This window comes from Martes martes, assembly GCF_963455335.1.
Source record: "Martes martes genome assembly, chromosome: 12".
Lineage (NCBI taxonomy): Eukaryota > Metazoa > Chordata > Mammalia > Carnivora > Mustelidae > Martes > Martes martes.
Window position 1 is genome coordinate 49371983 of NC_137900.1, and position 17795 is coordinate 49389777.

General features: G+C 43.0%; 1 protein-coding gene across 1 annotated transcript; it reads right to left on the reverse strand.

The window, feature by feature from the left end:
* Nucleotides 1–2352: 2352 nt before the first annotated feature.
* On the reverse strand, nt 2353–8601 carry LOC308352794 (cyclin-dependent kinase inhibitor 2A-like). The gene is made up of 3 exons (XM_080819173.1): nt 8458–8601; nt 4669–4975; nt 2353–2490 (listed from the first exon to the last, which is right to left on the reverse strand). Exons 1-3 carry the CDS (start codon nt 8581–8583, stop codon nt 2465–2467), a joined length of 459 nt encoding a protein of 152 aa, XP_080675299.1. The 5' UTR covers nt 8584–8601; the 3' UTR covers nt 2353–2464.
* Nucleotides 8602–17795: the final 9194 nt, after the last annotated feature.

Here is a 17795-nt window from a genome sequence, read left to right on the forward strand (position 1 = left end):
AAAGCTGATCCATAAATGTGTATGGAATTGCAAGGGACCCTAGATACAAGCTTAAAACAGATTAAAATAATTTTGAAAAAGAACAAAGTTGGAGTACTCACAGTTCTCATTTTCAAAACATACTACAAAGCTAAAGTAAAATAGTGTAGAACTGACATAAAGACTGACATACATTTCATGGAATAGAACTGAGAGTCTAGAAATAAGCCAGTAATATCTCTATAGCAATTGATTTTTGACAAGGATCCTAGATCATTCAATTGGCAAAGAATAGCTTCTTTAACAAATGGTGCTAGGACAATTGGATATCCACATGAAAAAGAATGAAGTTAGAGTACTACCTCATACAATAGGGGGAAACATACTCAATCAAAATTAAAGTTTTTTGTGCATCAAAGGACACTATAAAGAAAGTGAAATGACAGCACATAGAATGAGAGAAAATATTTATAAATCATATGTTTGATAAAGGTCTAATATCCATAATATACAAAGAACACTTGCAACTTAAGAACAAAAAGAAAAACAACTCAACTTAAAAATGGGTAAAGGACTTGAATAGACATTTCTCCTGAGAAAATATGTGAAAGACCAATAAACACATGAAAAGATGCTCAACATCTATGGTCATTAAAGAAATGCAAATTAAACCCACAATTAGATCCCACTTTATACCCACTAGGATGGCTTCTAAAAAAAAAAAAAAACCCAGAAAATAACAAATGTTATTGAGGATATGGAGGTATTGGAACCCTGGTATTGTTGTGGGAATATTTAATGGTGCAGCTCCTGTGGAAAACAGTTTTACAGTTCCTCAAAAAGTTAAACACAGTACTATTACATGAGCCAGTCATTCTACTCCTAGGTATATGCCCCAAAGAATTGAAAACAAGTATTCAAACAAACACTTGTATATGAATATAGTACTAGTCACAACAGCTAAAAGGTGGAAAGGACCCAAATATTCATTATGAGATGAAGTAAGTAATGGAATACTAGTCAGCCATAAAAAGGAATGAAGTCCTGGTACATGCTACAACATAGAAGAACAGCAAACACATTACGCTAAATGAAAGAAGCCAGACACAAAAAGCAACATATTGTATGCTTCCACTTATATGAAATGTCCAGAATAGATAAACCCATAGAGACAAAAGATTAGTGGTGCCCAGGTCTTGAGGACAGAGAGGATTTAATGAGTATGCTTAACAGGTGTAGGGTCTCCTTTGGAAGTGATCGAAATGTTTTGGAACTAGATAAATGGTGATGACTGCACAACATTGTGAGTTTCTTAAATGCCACCAAATTGTACAGTTTAAAATTAACTTTATGTTATATGAATTGCACCTTGAAAAATAAGTCATGGAGTTATGGTACCGCTACTGCAGAGGAGGCAGCATGACCTCAGCTGGGTCTCAGCTGAAGTTGGAGCCATGTCCCTCCCCCTGTTGTGGTAGAGAAGCTGGAGCTGCTTTTGGTTTGGGTGGTGGTCAGTAGCTACTTCACAGCCCTCTGGAGCTGCTGTGTTGGAGTTTCCAAAAGCTGGGCAGGGAATGTTTGGGGGCAGTTCAGTCAAACCCCCAAGGAGGCTGCGGAGCCTGGCTCTGTGGTTGTGGACCACGCTGTGCTGGCTCTGTCACATGCTTGCTGCAGAGCTTAGGGCAAAATATCCCAAACCTTGAGAGGCTCAGCTCCTATAGCCAGGTAGGTAGTGTGAGTCTGTCAGTCTGAGGTCTCCATAGAGTTTCTCTGCACCAAATTTTTACCCCATTTCATCCATCTTAAGACCCAGCTCTTGACATTTTATCATCTGAAATCCAGAAGTCATAACAGTACACAGCACAACATACACAGTGCTATGTACTCTTACTGCAGCCTACACGTATCTTTTGGGGAAAAAATACTAGCTTCCAGTCAGTGAAATTGGTGTTAAAATGTCTAGTCATGTGTTAATTGATGTCTTTCTCCTCCCTCCTCATGGTGAGGTTCCATAAGGGGTGCTCCATAAATGTTGGCTGAATAAATGAATAAACAAAATAACACCTTTTTTCTTTTTAAAGTGAACCTTGGCACTACCACTTGATGGCCGTTTGACACGGGAAAGGCCATGTAACCCATTTAAGTTTCGGATCCGTAGTTCGCTAAATGTCTGTAATAACAACAGTGTCCTGCGGGGTGCGAGGCTGGAAAGAGGAACTGCCCACAGAGGCCTAAAGGACTTGTTCCAGAAGACTCCAGCGCAATAATAAAAAGGCAGAAACAGTGTTGATTTTTTTCTTTTATAACAATGTATAAATGGAAATACAAACAGAACTTTGGGGGACGAATTAGGCAGATTTATCTGAAGCAATCTCCAGTTTAAAAAGCTTTATTTGATAAATGCCAATTAAGGCCAGCAAGGGTGGGGTGGGGTAATTCACTTTGGTTGATTGAAGATCAGACCATTTTGAGCTGTCTTTAGATCTCAATCATTCTTGAAGTCCTGGCTGTCTGCAGATGGCAGAAAGAAAAAACACATTAGAAACTAGAAATGTGCAACCCATCCCTCTTTCCCCTCTTGATCTCCCCCACCTGGTATTCCGACGCTTACGAGCAAGGTTCTCAGCCGGCTTCGCTGGCCTCTAGTCCATGTCCACCACCCCTCAGCACAGGTCTGTCCCTGAAGGCTGGACCTTGCCAGCTGCCCGCCTCCCCAGCCCCGCCGATAGCGCATCGCGTCCACTGCGCGGCTGGCGAAGCTCGCCGAGCTCGGGGCCCGCCAGGCGAAGGCAGGCAGGGCGCGGCCACGCGGGGCCGGCGGGTTTGCGACAGGGAAACCCAGGTATATAAGGCGTGCTGAGGGCATGCCACACACAGTGCCAGGCGCCGGCCAAGAAAATGCCGCCTGGCTTTTCGCGTATGGGCAGGCGCCTCTTGCACCTGACGCGGAGCGACTCAGCGACAAGCGTAAACTGAGGGCCCCTGAGGCGCCGGAGCGGCGGGGCGGTATAGGAACATTGGGCTCCAGTCCTGTCGTCTTTCTCCCCAGGGTCCTCCGCCCGAACCCGCTAATGGCTTTCTAAAGTTTCTCAAACAAAATCCGTGTTTCGACCTAATATCCTTTCTTTGACCTTCCTCTCTGACGGCGCTGTGTGCACGCTCCAGCCCTCCTTTCTGTCCTCCTAAACCGCCAGGCTTTGCCCTTGAGAGTGTGTAGGCTTCCAGTAGCTAATCTCTTTTCATCAGTCAGGCTCTCTGACTACTCTGAGCCCCTCTTCCCATTCAGACTTCACTTATATCCGTCACATTGGTCTTAAGAAACTAAATCTCTGAAAATACATTTATTGCTTAAAGTATGTTTCCCAGAATGTAAGCTCTATGAGGGCAGGACTCCTGTTTTGTCTCATTTACTTTAAGTCCCATCTAAAATGGAGCTGATTACGTAGTTGGATAAAGGGGAGGAAGGAGGGAGGGAGGGTAGGAAGAAAGGAGTGGACGGACTTGGGTGCTTGGGACAGATCTCCTAGTTTTGCATATAAAGGGTTACTCTTTTTGCCAGTGGCCCAGTTAGTTCTCTAATCCTTCTTGGCTCTTCAGCTCCTCCCCGTTCTTGCGCCGCGCAACCGGCCCTATGATTGGTCCCTTGCCCTGCGCTGTGTTCCGACGAGAACTACAGTTGGTGGAGAGGGAGGGTGGGCAGGCCAAAGGAGATCTTCGAACTTCCCACGCCGGAAACGCAAAACTCGCTGCATCTCTGGTCTAGGGTTCAGAGCGAGCTTCTCCCCTGTGAACTGTCAGGCCCCATTAAGGCCCAGAGGGTCTAGTGCCCCAATTCTGAGCCCAAATGGGATAGATCCTAGAATCTTCGAAGTCATGGTTTACCTTAAATATCATGTTAATTTCATATATATAAAATAGTTCTCCCTTCAGAAAAAAATCAGTAAAGTTGGTACTTCGGGCAAGTAGGAGTGGAGGTGGAGAAGGGGTGCCGCAAGAGAAGAAGGCTTTGTGGTTGTAGAAGAAGGCAAAGAGGATCACGTGGCCATCTCCCTTTCTCAGCGATTTCTCTCGAAGAAAAGAAAAAGCTTAAGAGAGGGTCTCTGTTTCTCAGAGAATGTAGCAAATCCCCGTGTACAGACTGCCAGGGTTGGAGAGGTCTCTCTGCCTTGGGCAGCTCTGGAAAACAACACCGCATAGAGTAGAGGGTCAGATTTAGTCAAATTTTGCAGTAGAGTTGGGGGTGATGGATTTCTGCCAGACGATGCCACGTGCAAATGCTTGTGGGGTTGGTCCTGCTACCTGGGTATGCTAATGTGGATACCGAGGGTAGCTGAATGGATGCTGCTGCCAGCTAGTTTGGAAGAAGAGGGGCCACTAGACCCTAGCCTCCTGAGTCGTCAATATTACACAGTCTAGGGCTTGAGTTCGGGGACGGTGAGTGTTTGCGGGAATAGGGGCACGGTTTGTGGGATGGGCTTAAACTTGTGGAATCCATCTAGGCTATTTCCTGTCCGCAGCCCAAGCGAGGCAGTCGATTGGGACAGTGGAATTGTCCTACAGGGTGGCAGTGTGAGAGCTGAGGCGAGACCCAAGACCTTGCTCTCCCGGAGCCAAGGTTCTTTTCTGAAAAAGAAGTGCAGTGGGTTGTAAAAGCTCTCTGAGTTTCAACTCTTAAATCTGCCACCTCACCTGCGGGACCTTCCGCAACTTCCGTATGGGAGTGGCTACCACCTTCGGTGCCCCCCACGGCTGCGCCCAGGTACCGGGCGACAGCGCGGTGGCCCCGCTCCTCAGCCAGGTCCACGGGCAGGCGGCCCCAGGCATCGCGCACGTCCAGCCGCGCCCCGGCTCGGTGCAACACGAGGAGCGTGTCCAGGAAGCCCTCCCGGGCCGCGTCGTGCACAGGTCGGGTGAGAGTGATGGGGTCCGCGCAGTTGGGATCTGCGCCGTGGAGCAGCAGCAGCTCGGCCACGCGGGTGCTGCCCATCATCATGACCTGCCAGAGAGAGCAGAGTGGTCAGGGCAGGGACGGGTGGCAGGGGGGAAGAAAAAAGAAGCTAGGGTGCCTGGGTGGCTCAGTGGGTTAAGCCTCTGCCTTCCGCCCAGGTCACGATCTCAGGGTCCTAGAATCAAGCCCCGAATCGCGCTCTCTGCTCAGCAGGAAGCCTGCTTCCCCCTCTCTCTCTGCCTGCTGCTCTGCCTACTTGTGAACTCTCTCTGTCAAATAAATAAATAAAATCTTAAAAAAAAAAAGAATAAAGAAGCTATTTGTGAAGCCTCCACCCCGTGCATTTGCCCAGTACAAGCCACAGGTATCTAGTTACTCTATTTGCTTTCAGTTGCCAGCTCCCTTAGCCAGTTCTCCTACTCATTCCATTTTTCTGTACACACTGAATTCCATTATATTCTCCAAACTTTTGCGGAGTTCCAGCCACACACGCAACATTGCCAGAGCCACAGACAATAACAAAAGGGTGAGAGACAAACTGGCTTCTAAGCCTAACCTCCTGTATTTCCCCTTTCATTTTGATACAAAATTATGTAAGGCCCAGAGATTTTATATGGTTTTCTGCTGTATATCCAAGCCCAGAACATGGTAAATGTTAAAGAGTGAAAATGAAAACAACAACAGACCTTTAATTCTTGTAAAACTTTTAATTTACACTTAGCTTCCCAAAACGTTGAATTCTGACCAGCCCCCAAATTCCTTCTTGTGGTAAGCTAAATAATGCTCCCAAAGATGTCTACTAACTCACACTTGAAAGCTGTGAATATATTACCTTATATGGAAAAAGAGACTTGGCAGGTGTAATTAAATTAAATATTTTAAAGAAAATTAATCTGAATTGTCAGGATGGGCCCAATGTAATCATAAGTTTCCTTATAAGAAGGTTACAGAAGAAAGAACTAAGAATGGAGGTCAGAGAGAAGATGCAGGGGCTATGAGCCAAGGAATGCTGATGGTCACTAAAAGTTGGAAAGGACAGGGAAACAGATTTCCCCTAGAACTTCAAAAAAAAAAAATGCAGCCCTATGGATCCATTTTAGACTATTGACCTCCAGAACTATAAGATGATAAATTTATGTTGGTTTGAGACACGAAAGTTGTGGTAATTTGTTACAGCAGAAATAGGAAACTAAGAAACTTCCCAAGTTTACTCTGAGATCATACAGGAGGTGCTCCCCTCATTTTGTTCATAAATCATCTTTGAAACAAAGTCATTACCAAAGGGGAATTTTTAAATAGTATCCACAATCACAGCAACCTTAAAATTTGAGTGTTGCATGGTGGATAGTGAAGTGGTGATAGTGATAGTGAAGTGAAGTGAAGTGATAGTTGCATGAGTGGATAGTGAAGACAATTCTTTTTTAGGTCAACCATTATTAGATGATATTAGCTAGACAACAGCGACTGTAGAAAAATTCCTTATTTTTAACTACATTCTACATTAAACGTGAATTATTTAATTTCTCTAAACCAAGGAAACATAATAAGTTATACTATAGTGGTTGATTCTTGTCCTGGAGAAAGTGAAACTGATTTAATTTTCAAAAAGAGAGAAAATATAAGTGAACCAAATTACAGCTACAAAAATAAAAACTATTGCAGTGGATTAGAACAATTCACTGTTGTCAAAGAAAAACTTAGTCCATACTTATTTATGCAAGACTTCTAATAGATTATGGCATCAGTTTCTAGAACAAAGGGACCACGCCCAAGGATGCCATAATCTTGGGAGCTGTACGGCAAGTGCCAGAGTTAGAAAACTCATGTCTAAAACCTGTTCTTAGGAGAAGTCAACCTCCATGTCTATGTATAATGCAGATGAAAATATAATAGATGAAACATTTTTTAATCCAATGAAGTACTTCATCATTTAGCTGATTTTACAGGTTTTCATTATATTTTTGCAGTATTGAAGTATGAAAGGAAACCTAACATTTAAATAATTTAATAGCAATCCAAAGCAAAAAGAAAAAATCAATTAAATGAATTTTCATAGAGTGCTTAAATCCATTTGGTAAGGTATTAACTTTAATTAAATTTTTCTATAAACTAATTAGTTTTATATTAAACACAAGTTTGGTTAGGATTCTAAACCAAAATCATGACCCTTTTTCTCTATGTTCTTATCTTCCCTAGTTTAAAAAAAAATAGCTAAAACTAATTATCCGATTCTCTTTTTTTTCTTTTTGTATTTAAACACATGAAGTCTCTTCTAACATATTCCAGAACTTCAAGGTTAAACTCAGTCTCCAAGCAAAATTTTAGGGAAATTAGGAATCATGCATGCATTCTTTTTAAAGGACTCATGCCTTTCTTCTACCATCACACGATCTCTCTCCTCTCAAAATCTTTTCACAGTTTAAATCCCAAATAATCTCAGACTTTAAGGCATTTTGGTTTTATTTTTATATCTGTATTTTAAAGTATAAAATTTATCCTATGTAGCATAGTTTCAGGAAAGGAAGATTGACTTGTGAAGTCTGTGAAGTTGCAGGTACAGTTACTGTCCTTTGTCTTGTTATGCTGGAATTTGTGCAGTAAGCCTTTGTTTCACATACATTTAATTTTTCAGAATCAGAAATCACTATCGACACTGCGAATAAAACTAGGGTGGTGACTGCCAAGAAGAAATCGTTTTTTTAGCCTGGATTTAGGAAGTTAGTGAAGGCAAACAACCACCACAAATAATAAACACCCCCCCACCCCCACTCCTACACACAACTGAAGTGAGGAGGGGAGAAACGACATTTTTGAACAGTGAGGAATTGAAAACTCTGTCCCAAATAAGTTAATCTATAGCAAGCAAGTAAAAAATAAGAAAAACAATAGGAGATACCTTCAAAATGGTAACTAAATTGACATTATTTCAGGCAAGATCACACAAATGTTTTTCTTCATATGTATCTGTCTGTGTTACCAAAATTCTTAGAACAAGCATATATTTTCCTTACTCGGTTAAAGTAAAAATAAACACAATATATAGTTGCTTCTGAATAATTTCAACTGATATTTATTCAATTTACACGGCAGAAGGTTTCCATTGCAATCCCCCCCCCCCAAAGGCAGATGATCAGCTCCCTTCGGGGATCTTTGAGTTCCGGGCTAGTGGGCCAAACAAACCTTCCATTCTTTAAAATCTTGCTTTTTACCGCAAACTTTCGCAACCGTGTATCAGATAAAGAACATACCTCAGACTGTATTAACACGAGTAGGTTCACCCCCCCCCCCCAGATCTCCATACCACTCTAGGGATCTTCACCCCACGTGCCTCCTCGTATTTCTCTGTGGCTTCCTAAGCCCCCAGGACGTGGACACCGGGAGGTCTCGGCTCCAAAGTCCACCTGAGAACTCACCAAGAAGTCTCCCCTTCACGGAGAATCGAAACGCTGGCCTGGTTCCGACTCTCATACAAACCTTGTGCTCCAAAGTCGCCCGCCGTTCCCCCTCCTCCGGCAGGGCGGCTCACCCACCTGAATCGGGCTCCGACCCTGGCGGTTCAGCGCGTTGGGCTGCACCCCAGCCGCGAGCAGCGCCCGCACCTCGTCCGCCCAGCCCCGGGCTGCGGCCGTGGCTAGCCTGTCTGCGGAGGGCTCCATGCTGCTCCCCAGCGCTTGCCCCCCCCGGCTGGCTCCCTCCCTCCCTCCCCTCCGCCGCACTCGGGCGCCAGCGGCCCGCCCCAGCCTCGCGTGACCAGCCCGCCCCTCCTCTCTCCACCTCCGGGACCGGCGGAAGCCACCCCCAGACTCTTGCCCCCTGGAGGAGTCCTGCGGGACTCTTTCCACCCGGAGATTGCCGTTCTGCTTCCCCGAGGAGGCGCCCTTCGCTCTGAACTCGCTGTGAACGTGAATCCCGCCCCCCCGCCCGAAGTCGCCCCACGCGGGGCCTCTGCTGTCCGGGCTTGCCCGGGAGGCTGGCGCCGGGAGCGTGGACAAAGCCGTTGGGGGAGGGAGCCCGGGGCCCGCCGCCGCCGCCCCTACCCCGCGTCCCCCTCCCGCGTCCCCCGCCCTCCTCCCGGCGCTGTGCTCCCCTGCCCCCAGCTTACTCGAGGTCTCCGAGCGAGTTCAGTGAGTTAAGGCGACTTTGCTCTCCTGTTTCCTTCCTCCCCTGCACAACCCCTCGCATTTGAAAGCCGCACAGGATTCCTAACCGCTTATTTCGAACCAGGGTGTTTGATGTCGTAGGCAAAGCATTGCTTCCTCTTTTAATCAGGAGAAACAGCAAACTCCTGGTGATCAGAGCCCTGCCGAGGTATCACTGGTGTCACTATGAGGCTTCCCTACTTTTAGATAACTCTCCCCCTTCTGCCGTTCAACACCTGGGTTCACGTGCTGAGTCCACCATGCTAAAAATCCTTGCTCAAACATTCATTTGGGGGAGTTTGCCCACCTGCCAGCAGCCTGTCCTCACTACACACACACACACACACACACACACACACACACACCCCTGTGAAATGGATGACGAGGGCGAAGGTTTCCCAAACTTGTGCAATGCCCAGTACTAGTGCTTTGTACAGGGGCTGGTTCAGAGAAGATGAGGTCTATTTTAACAGAGATGATGGAGATTTCTGCCAACAAGCAGATAGGAAGCTGGCGAGAGAGTTATTGGGCTGACAGACTGCTCTTAATAAATAATTGCTCCTAGACAAGAAAAAAGTGCTCAGAGTTCTAGAAACAGAGTGCTTAGTGAGTCAGTCTATCACATTCACTTCGTGTCCAGAGCCTCCTGGGGGAACAGGGGAAAGGCGCTCTCCCCCATTGGAAAGACTCCCGCTCCTCTCCCGCCCCTCCACCCACCCGCCATCTCTTTTTCCTACTGAAAAAAACTCACAGTTATCTTAGTTATTAAATGGGAGGCTACAAATCGTCCCTACTTCATCGGGCTGTTGTGAGTTTTAAATGAATTGATGAACATATTTAGAACAGCGTGGCTAATACCTTAGCTCTTAAATTTTACATTTTGATGATTCTCTTATAGTCTTGCTGTGAGGCACAGAGAATAAATGCTTTGGATAGAATTATGAATATTATATGAAAGGGAAGGCCAAGAAGACCCTAATCACTGAAAAGATAAAGGACACACTCCACCGCCCTCATATTTAATGAAAAGTTAAACAGAACTAAGAGCGAAAGAAAATCCAGCATGGTTCTAATTTTACCTTTGGTTATTACTTTTTCCTGTGGCTAATATATTTTAAAATATATATTATTTTTAAAAATTGGATCGCTCAGGCTTTCCTGATGCCTTAAAGCACAGGCTTAATCTTTACTAGATAACACAGCCTACTCAAAATTTATGTTTCAATCCCTGGCTGACTTCTCTTCAAGCCCCCAAAACACTTTCAGTTGCTGTTAGTTCAGGCAAAACATGGAGTTTTAAAATGATACCCATTGGGGGACCTGGGTGGCTCAGCCAATTAAGTGTCTGATTTCAGCTCAGGTCATGATCCCAGGGTCCTGGGATAGAGCCCCAAGTCCAGACCAGCTTCCTGCTCAGTGGGGAGTCTGCCTCTCCCTCTGCCCCTCCCCCTGCTCACTTATGCTCTCTCTTTCAAATAAATAAATAAAACCTTTAAAAAAATAAAATGATGGGTGCCTGGGTGGCTCAGTGGGTTAAAGCCTCTGCCTTCGGCTCAGGTGATGATCTCAAGGTCCTGAGATCAAGCCCCACAGCATCATCGGGTTGTCTGCTCATCAGGGAGCCTGCTTCCTCCTCTCTCTGCTTGCCTCTCAGCCTACTTGTGATCTCTGTCAAATAAATAAATAAATCTTTAACAATAAATAAATAAATAAATAAATAAATAAATAAAATGATGCCACTTAAGGGACATCTGGCTGCCTCTGTCGGTAGAGAATATGATTGTTGATTGCTAGCTTATGAGTTTGAGCCCCCATTGGGCTTAGAGATTACTTTAAAAAAAATTAAATGATGCCAGTTAAAACACTTATGGGATATAAAATCTGTTCTAAAAATATGAATTGTACTTTCTACATTTTCTTCCAGGCACCTCCCAGTAATCTGGGCAACAATGGTGTGGGGAATTCAAACTGTGGTTGAGAACATAAAATTCTTTAACATAGCTTAAGGTATGGTATGACAGGGAAGGGGGAAATAGTGGTTGTGGTATTGGGAAGGAGGGAACAGATTTTCCTTATAATGTGTCTGGCTTTAAGACCAGTATCAATATTAGCTTCCATCACTAAAATAATGGCTCTTAAACTTGGAGCAGGGGGAGTAGGCCTTTGATAATCTGTTGAAAGCTACAGACCATCTCCTCAAAAAATAAAGTATGCCATAATTTGTTAAACTAGTGTGTTCAGTTGCATATGTATTTTTAAAAAGATTTATATGTTTATTTTAGAGAGAAAGAGCTCCCTCCAGCACAGGCAAGCAAGGGGTGAGGTGGGGCACAGGGAGAGGGAGAGAGAGAATCTCAAGCAGTTTCCTTGTTGAGCTGAGGGGAGGGGCGCTTGATCTAATGACCCTGAGATCATGATTTGAGCTGAAATCAAGAGTCAGATGCTAGGGAGCCTGGGTGGCTCAGTGGGTTAGGCCACTGCCTTCGGCTCGGGTCGTGATCTCGGGGTCCTGGGATCAAGTCCCACATCGGGCTCTCCGCTCGGCAGGGAGCCTGCTTCACTTTCTCTCTCTCTCTGTCTGCTTGTGATCACTGTCTATCAAATGAATAAATAAAGTCTTTAAAAAAAAAAGAGTCAGATGCTAAACTGACTGAGCCACCTAGGCAACCCTATTTGCATACATATTTCTGAATATAACTTTCAGGGAATTCAGGAGTTCTTCTAAAACTCACCTATTGATTCCTATTTGAGAATTCATTAAACTCTTATGCAATATATTTGACTACTGTCGTTGAAGTAAATGCATGAGGGAACCAAATAAAACCACCCTTGGATGAATTATATACAGACATAGAGGCTGACTTTTTCCAAGAACAGGTTTTAGACAGGTGTATCCTAGCTCTGACACCTGCAGTAGAGCTCCCAAAAGATTAGGGCCTCCTTGGGTGTGACCCCTTAGTTCTGGAAATTGATCCCATACTCCATTAGAAGTCTTGTGTAAATAAGTGGTTAATAATAGTGTAAAACTTTCTTGGTTTTTCTTTTAAAGAACCTACCATACTCCCAACTTACTCTTCCATATCAGCTCAGACCTGAGGGCCAGGACCTTAGAAGAAATAAAATATAAATCCCAGGATCCTGGTGCTGGTTATTCCAGCCTCAGATTGCCTGGGACTCATAATATATTTCACAGGTTGATTAAATGAGATGATGAAGCCAAAGAGCTTTATGAATCCTAAACTTTGTTACATATTGATATTATCATTTCCAAACTTAATTTTCCTCCTCCTTGAGAATGTCATGGCCTTATTTAGGTTTGTGCTCCCTTGGCAGTTTTGCAAATCTATGCTATGAAATTTTAACTTAGTTCAATTTTGATCTGTTTTTTTAAGAAAAAGTGTAACATTCATTCATTCAACAAACTCAGAGGCTAAGGGTGGGGCGTGGTGGCGGTGGGGTGTTAAACATATGGGTTCTAGAGTAGGACTGCTTGAATTCAAAGCTGTACTTTTCATTTAATGCTCTATAACTTTGAACAAAGTTACTGCATCTAGGTTTGCTTTCCCATCCGTATACATGAGATAATAATAGTACTTGCTTCAAACAGTTGTTGTAGGTGTTAAATTGGCATTACATGTAATGTGTGTTGAAGAGCAAAGGGAAGCAGAGGATGACACAAGTAAATGAAAAGGGAACCAAACTTCTGGTGGCTTGGGCAGAGGCTGCATGGATGCTGAAAGCAGACCCAAGCTTTGGAGAGAAGCCTAGGAGTATGAAGACAATAAAAGGAGGAGAAAGATGTTCCAAGCAGAGGTGAGAGCATGTGAAAAGGCAAAGAAGTTTGGGACCACTGAAAATCATTCACTGGGATATATGGTAAGAAGCTGGAGATATAAACTCCTGGAAAAAGAGCCTTTCAAAGGAGCCTGGGAAGGGCTGCTCAGATTGTCAGAAGGAAAACCAGGGATGTATGGGATGGCAAGGAAGTGGGGGACACTGTGTGGACTGTTTTCCCCCAGCTTAGCCGTGATAGTTCATAGCAATATAGTGTGACGGGAGGTAGGTGGAAGGGTGGAGAGAAACTAAGCACTCACAAGGAAAGGTGCCAGGTGAAGAGAAGGACAGCTAGAAGGGGAAAAAGGGCAGTTGGGGACCCAGGAAAGATAAGGTGTTTCTGAGGACCCGAAGTCCCTAAAAAGTCAGGAAGAAAAAGAGTACAAGGCACAGGGAGTGGTCATAAATTTGGACACAGAAGATACAGCTAGATTTGAGAAAGGAGAAAAGGTCAGGGCAGGGAGGAAGTTGAAGCACTTCCTTTCATGAACGAAGAGGCTGGCTTGTTTGCAGTGAGGATAAGATGGTGGGTTAGGAAGTGAGAGTAAATAGCATATCTTTATCAGGGCTAGTATCCAAAATATATAAAGAACTTAGCAAATGCAATACCCCCCCCCAAAAAACCCCCAAATAATCCACTTAAAAATGGGCAGAAGACATGAATAGCCATTTCTCCAAAGAAGACATATGGATGGCCAACAGGCACATGAAAAGATGCTCAATATCACTCATCATTACGGAAATGCAAATCAAAACTACAAGGAGATATCATCTCACACCTGTCAGAATAACTAAAATTTTTAAAAAGATTTTATGTATTTGACAGAGAGAGCAGCAGAAGGCAAGAGAAGCAGACTCCCTGCTGAGCAGGGAGCCTGATGTGGGACTTGGTCCCAGGATCCCAGAATCATAACCTGAGCTGAAGGCAGATGCTTAACTGACTGAGCCACCCAGGCGCCCCAGAATGGCTAAAATTAACACAAGAAACAACATGTATTGGTGAGGATGTGGAGAAAGGGGAACCCTCTTACACTGTTGGTGGGAATGCAAACTGGTGCAGCCGCTCTGGAAAACAGTATGGGGGTTCCTCAAAAAGTTAAAAATAGAGCTACCCTGGGGCACCTTGGTGGCTCAGTTGGTTAAATGTCAGACTCTTGATTTCAGTTCAGGTCTTGATCTCAGGGTTGTGAGATTGAGCCCTGCATGGGGCTCCAGGGTCTGCTTTGAGATTCTCGCTCTCCCTCTGTCCCTCCCTCTCTAAAAAAAAAAAAAGAAAGAAAGAAAAGAAAAGAAAAGAAAAGAAAAGAAAAGAAAAGAAAAGAAAAGAAAAGAAAGAAAGAATGACCCTTTGATCCAGCAATCATACTACTAGGTATTTACCCAAAGAATACAAAATTCTAATTCAAAGGGATACATGTACCCTGATGTTTACAGTGGTGTTATCTGCAAAAGCCAATTATGGAAAGAGGCCAAGTGTCCAGCAACTGATGAATAGATAAAGAAGACACACAGACAGACACATACCCTGGAATATTACTCAGCCATCAAAAAGAATTAACTCTTGGCATTTGTAATGATGTGGATGGAATTTGAGAGTATTACACTAAGGGAAATAAGTTGGTCTGAGAAAGACAAATACCATATATTTCACTCATATGTGGAATTTAAGAAACAACAAAAAAAATGATCATAGGGGAAATAAAAGAGAGTCAAACCAAGAAACAGACTCTTAAGTATAGAGAACAAACTGATGGTTACCGGGGGAGGAGGGTGGGGGATGGATGAAATGGATGATGGGGATTAAGGAGGGCACTTGTGATGGGCACCAGGTATTGTATGTAAGCAATCATATAATCACTAAATGTACACCTGAAACTAATATTAATATTAGTGAATCACTAAGTTGTACACCTGCAACTAATATTACACTGTATGTTAACTAACTGGAACTTAAATGAAAATTATGTTTAAAAAAGGAAATGAGAGTGGTGAAGATTTAGAATATCTGTGATGGGGAGAGAGGGATGGGCTGAGTAGGACTTAGAGAAATATTTCATCAGGCTGGAGAACCCAGCTGAGGGTGGAGATCATGACACAAGAGAACCTATTTTACTTCAAGAAAGCCTTGCAATGGTGCTACCCCAGTAACCCTACAAATCAAAGGATTTGGTGGAAAGGGTGGGGAAGTTTGGGAACACTGAAAATAATTCACTGGGATGGATGGGGAGAAGTTGGAAAATAAAATGGAAAAATAGCCTTCAGGGCACCTGGGTGGCTCAGTCATTAAGTGGCTGCCTTTGGCTCAGGTCGCGGTCTCAGGGTCCAGGGATGGAGCCCCGCATCAGGCTCCCTGCTAGTCGGGAAGCCTGCTTCTTCTCCCACTCCCACTTCCACTCCCCCTGCTGGTGTTCCCTCTCTCACTGTGTCTCTCTATCAAATAAATAAAATCTTTAAAAAAAAAAAAAAAAAGCCTTCAGAGGAGCCTGGAAGGGGCTGCTCAGATTGTCATTCTAGATGTGACTATTAATTTAACACATCACCAGAAAGAGATACAAAGATATTTGAAAAGGTAATATCTTGAAATTAGGTTCTGATTCTGACAAGGCATTGCAGGATTGGCAAGGTATGATTTGCACTGTGTGCAAACATATCATATAATATTACTTTATTTGGAAAATAAAAATTGTTGGAGAAGTAGCTCTGAATTGGGACCAACTGACAGTCCTGATGTATCTAGTGAATTGTTTTATTGACTATGAACTCCTTCGAGACTATTTTTAGCTTCGATGTCCATATCTTTAAAATGAGATCTATCTTGCTCTATTCTTTGTACTTCTTGAGGTTATGATATCAAGGGAAACACACACAAAAGCTGTGTTTAAAAGCATGTATCTCTTTACCATATTCAATATTAGTATTGTCATTAAACGGTTGCCCAAAATACAGTTTGAGGTTAAAAATAAAATATACATAGAATATCTCTGGAAAGATACGGAAAAATCTGTTAACTGTGGGGGAAGGAAATGAGGAACTGGAATGGACCTGAGACTTTCTTTTTCACATTCTGCAACTTGTAATGCTTGAATTTTGTACTATGTGCATACATTAGCTGTTCTAATTAATTAAATGAATATGATACATTTATTAGACAAGAGTTGCCTTTCTGAAAACCATCATTCATAACTTTGACAAAGAGTAACTGACGACAGATACTGTATGTCAGGTGCTTGGCTTTAAACTGTGCGTGAAAAAGAAGGGTCCTTAGTCAAGAGGGTGTATTGGCAACAACCATGAACATGTTTGCTTCTCTGGAGGGGAAAGGTGGTTTTGAAACAGGATGAGCTCTTGAGGGGAGTCTACATCAAGAGTAGAGGAGAAGGAAAAAGGATTTAGAGTGACTAAATCAAATGTTGCACCAGACACTAGGCAGATAAAGCAAACAGGTGACATGGACCACATGTAGGAAAAATTGTGTTCCATTTTGTTTAATTTTCAATTGTTTAGTTTCCTATTTTTATGCAGACAAGGATATAAAGGCTATTTTTTTTTAAATAAGCAATAATGGGGCATGCACTCTGGTAACTGACACCTCAGACCTGTGTTACCAGAGAAAAGATGTTGTATTTCAGGTTCTGGAGAGGATCCCATAATTAAGGAGAGGTTCTTAGGAAATGGCTTATCAGAGTAAGGTATGCTCCGTAAAAGAGCTTCTGGACACAGCTGTGTTAAGTCTTTAGCGATGGGCTCTAGGATTGAATGCTGGGTGCAACAGGATTATTTGAAGACTAAGGCAATGGGAGAATAATGTCACGTGCCCCTTTAATTTAGAAGAAATTAATAATGTAAGGAAAAGAGAGCCCCAGGCCTAGCTCCACCACCTATCACCTTGAGCAGGCCATACATTATTCTGGCTTCAATATCCCCATTTACAAAGCAAGTATATTAATGACTGTGCCTCAAAAGATTATTGTTCAACCAAGAAACATGCTCCTTCCTCAAAGCACCCTTGCATAAGAATTTTGAGGCTTCAGTGTCCAATCTGGGTATTTTAAATGGGAAACAAGGCCTTCCTTACAAGAAAAATGGTCAAGAATTAAAGACTAGGTTTTCCTTTATTTATTTTTCCACAAGAAGAAAAGGCACCTTTAACATGAAAGCAACACCCCTGAGAAAACAGAGCAGACCTCCAACAAGTTTGCTGAGAAAAGGGGATCCAGGATGGATCTACAGAAGATCCAAGATGGAAGATGTTTCTTTCTCCCTTGTAATATTCTCTAATTGAATTCAATATAGCACAACTACTGAATATTTGCTATAAGTAAGGCATTCTTTTAGGGACTCCATGACATCTCCATTCACTCAGAATTACTATAATTTTTCTCTTCTTGCTCAGACAGGACTTTGGTAAGGAACACGAAACTCAAAATGACTTCACTTATAATGAACTTGATGCATAATTATAGGTAAGTCACAATTTTTCAACTTTAGTTTCCCAGTATTAACTGGGTATAGAATCTGCAGTATCTGTCATCTTCCCAAGATCATTTTGAGGACGGCTTAGAAGTGTAGTACATGTTATACAGCAGATATCTTTTCCCAATTGTGTGCAAAACAAATGTGATTTTAAATCCATGTAGGGAGTTACTGTTAAAAGAATCTATAGAGTGGGTTCTTATGAAATTAGGAATCTTTGCAGCTCATGAAAACAATCATTCCAGAATTCAGATGTTTTGTAAATGTCTGCTTTTGCATATTGAGAAGTTTCTGAAGTGAATTATTTATATCTATCTGTTGCTATTTGGCCAGTTAAGAAAACTAAAACATTAACATAGTTTGTGTGTATATGTACATCTATCTATAGTATGTATTTGTGTGTATAATCTGTTTACCTGCAC

Bases quoted from the DNA above. Each gene is read 5' to 3' on its own strand.
- LOC308352794 (XM_080819173.1), bottom strand. From the start codon at position 8,583: ATGGAGCCCTCCGCAGACAGGCTAGCCACGGCCGCAGCCCGGGGCTGG. The intron at 4,976-8,457 runs GTGGGTGAGCCG...TCTCTCTGGCAG, and splicing joins AGGGTCGGAGCCCGATTCAG to GTCATGATGATGGGCAGCAC. The intron at 2,491-4,668 runs GTGAGGTGGCAG...TGCCATCTGCAG, and splicing joins AGTTGCGGAAGGTCCCGCAG to ACAGCCAGGACTTCAAGAAT.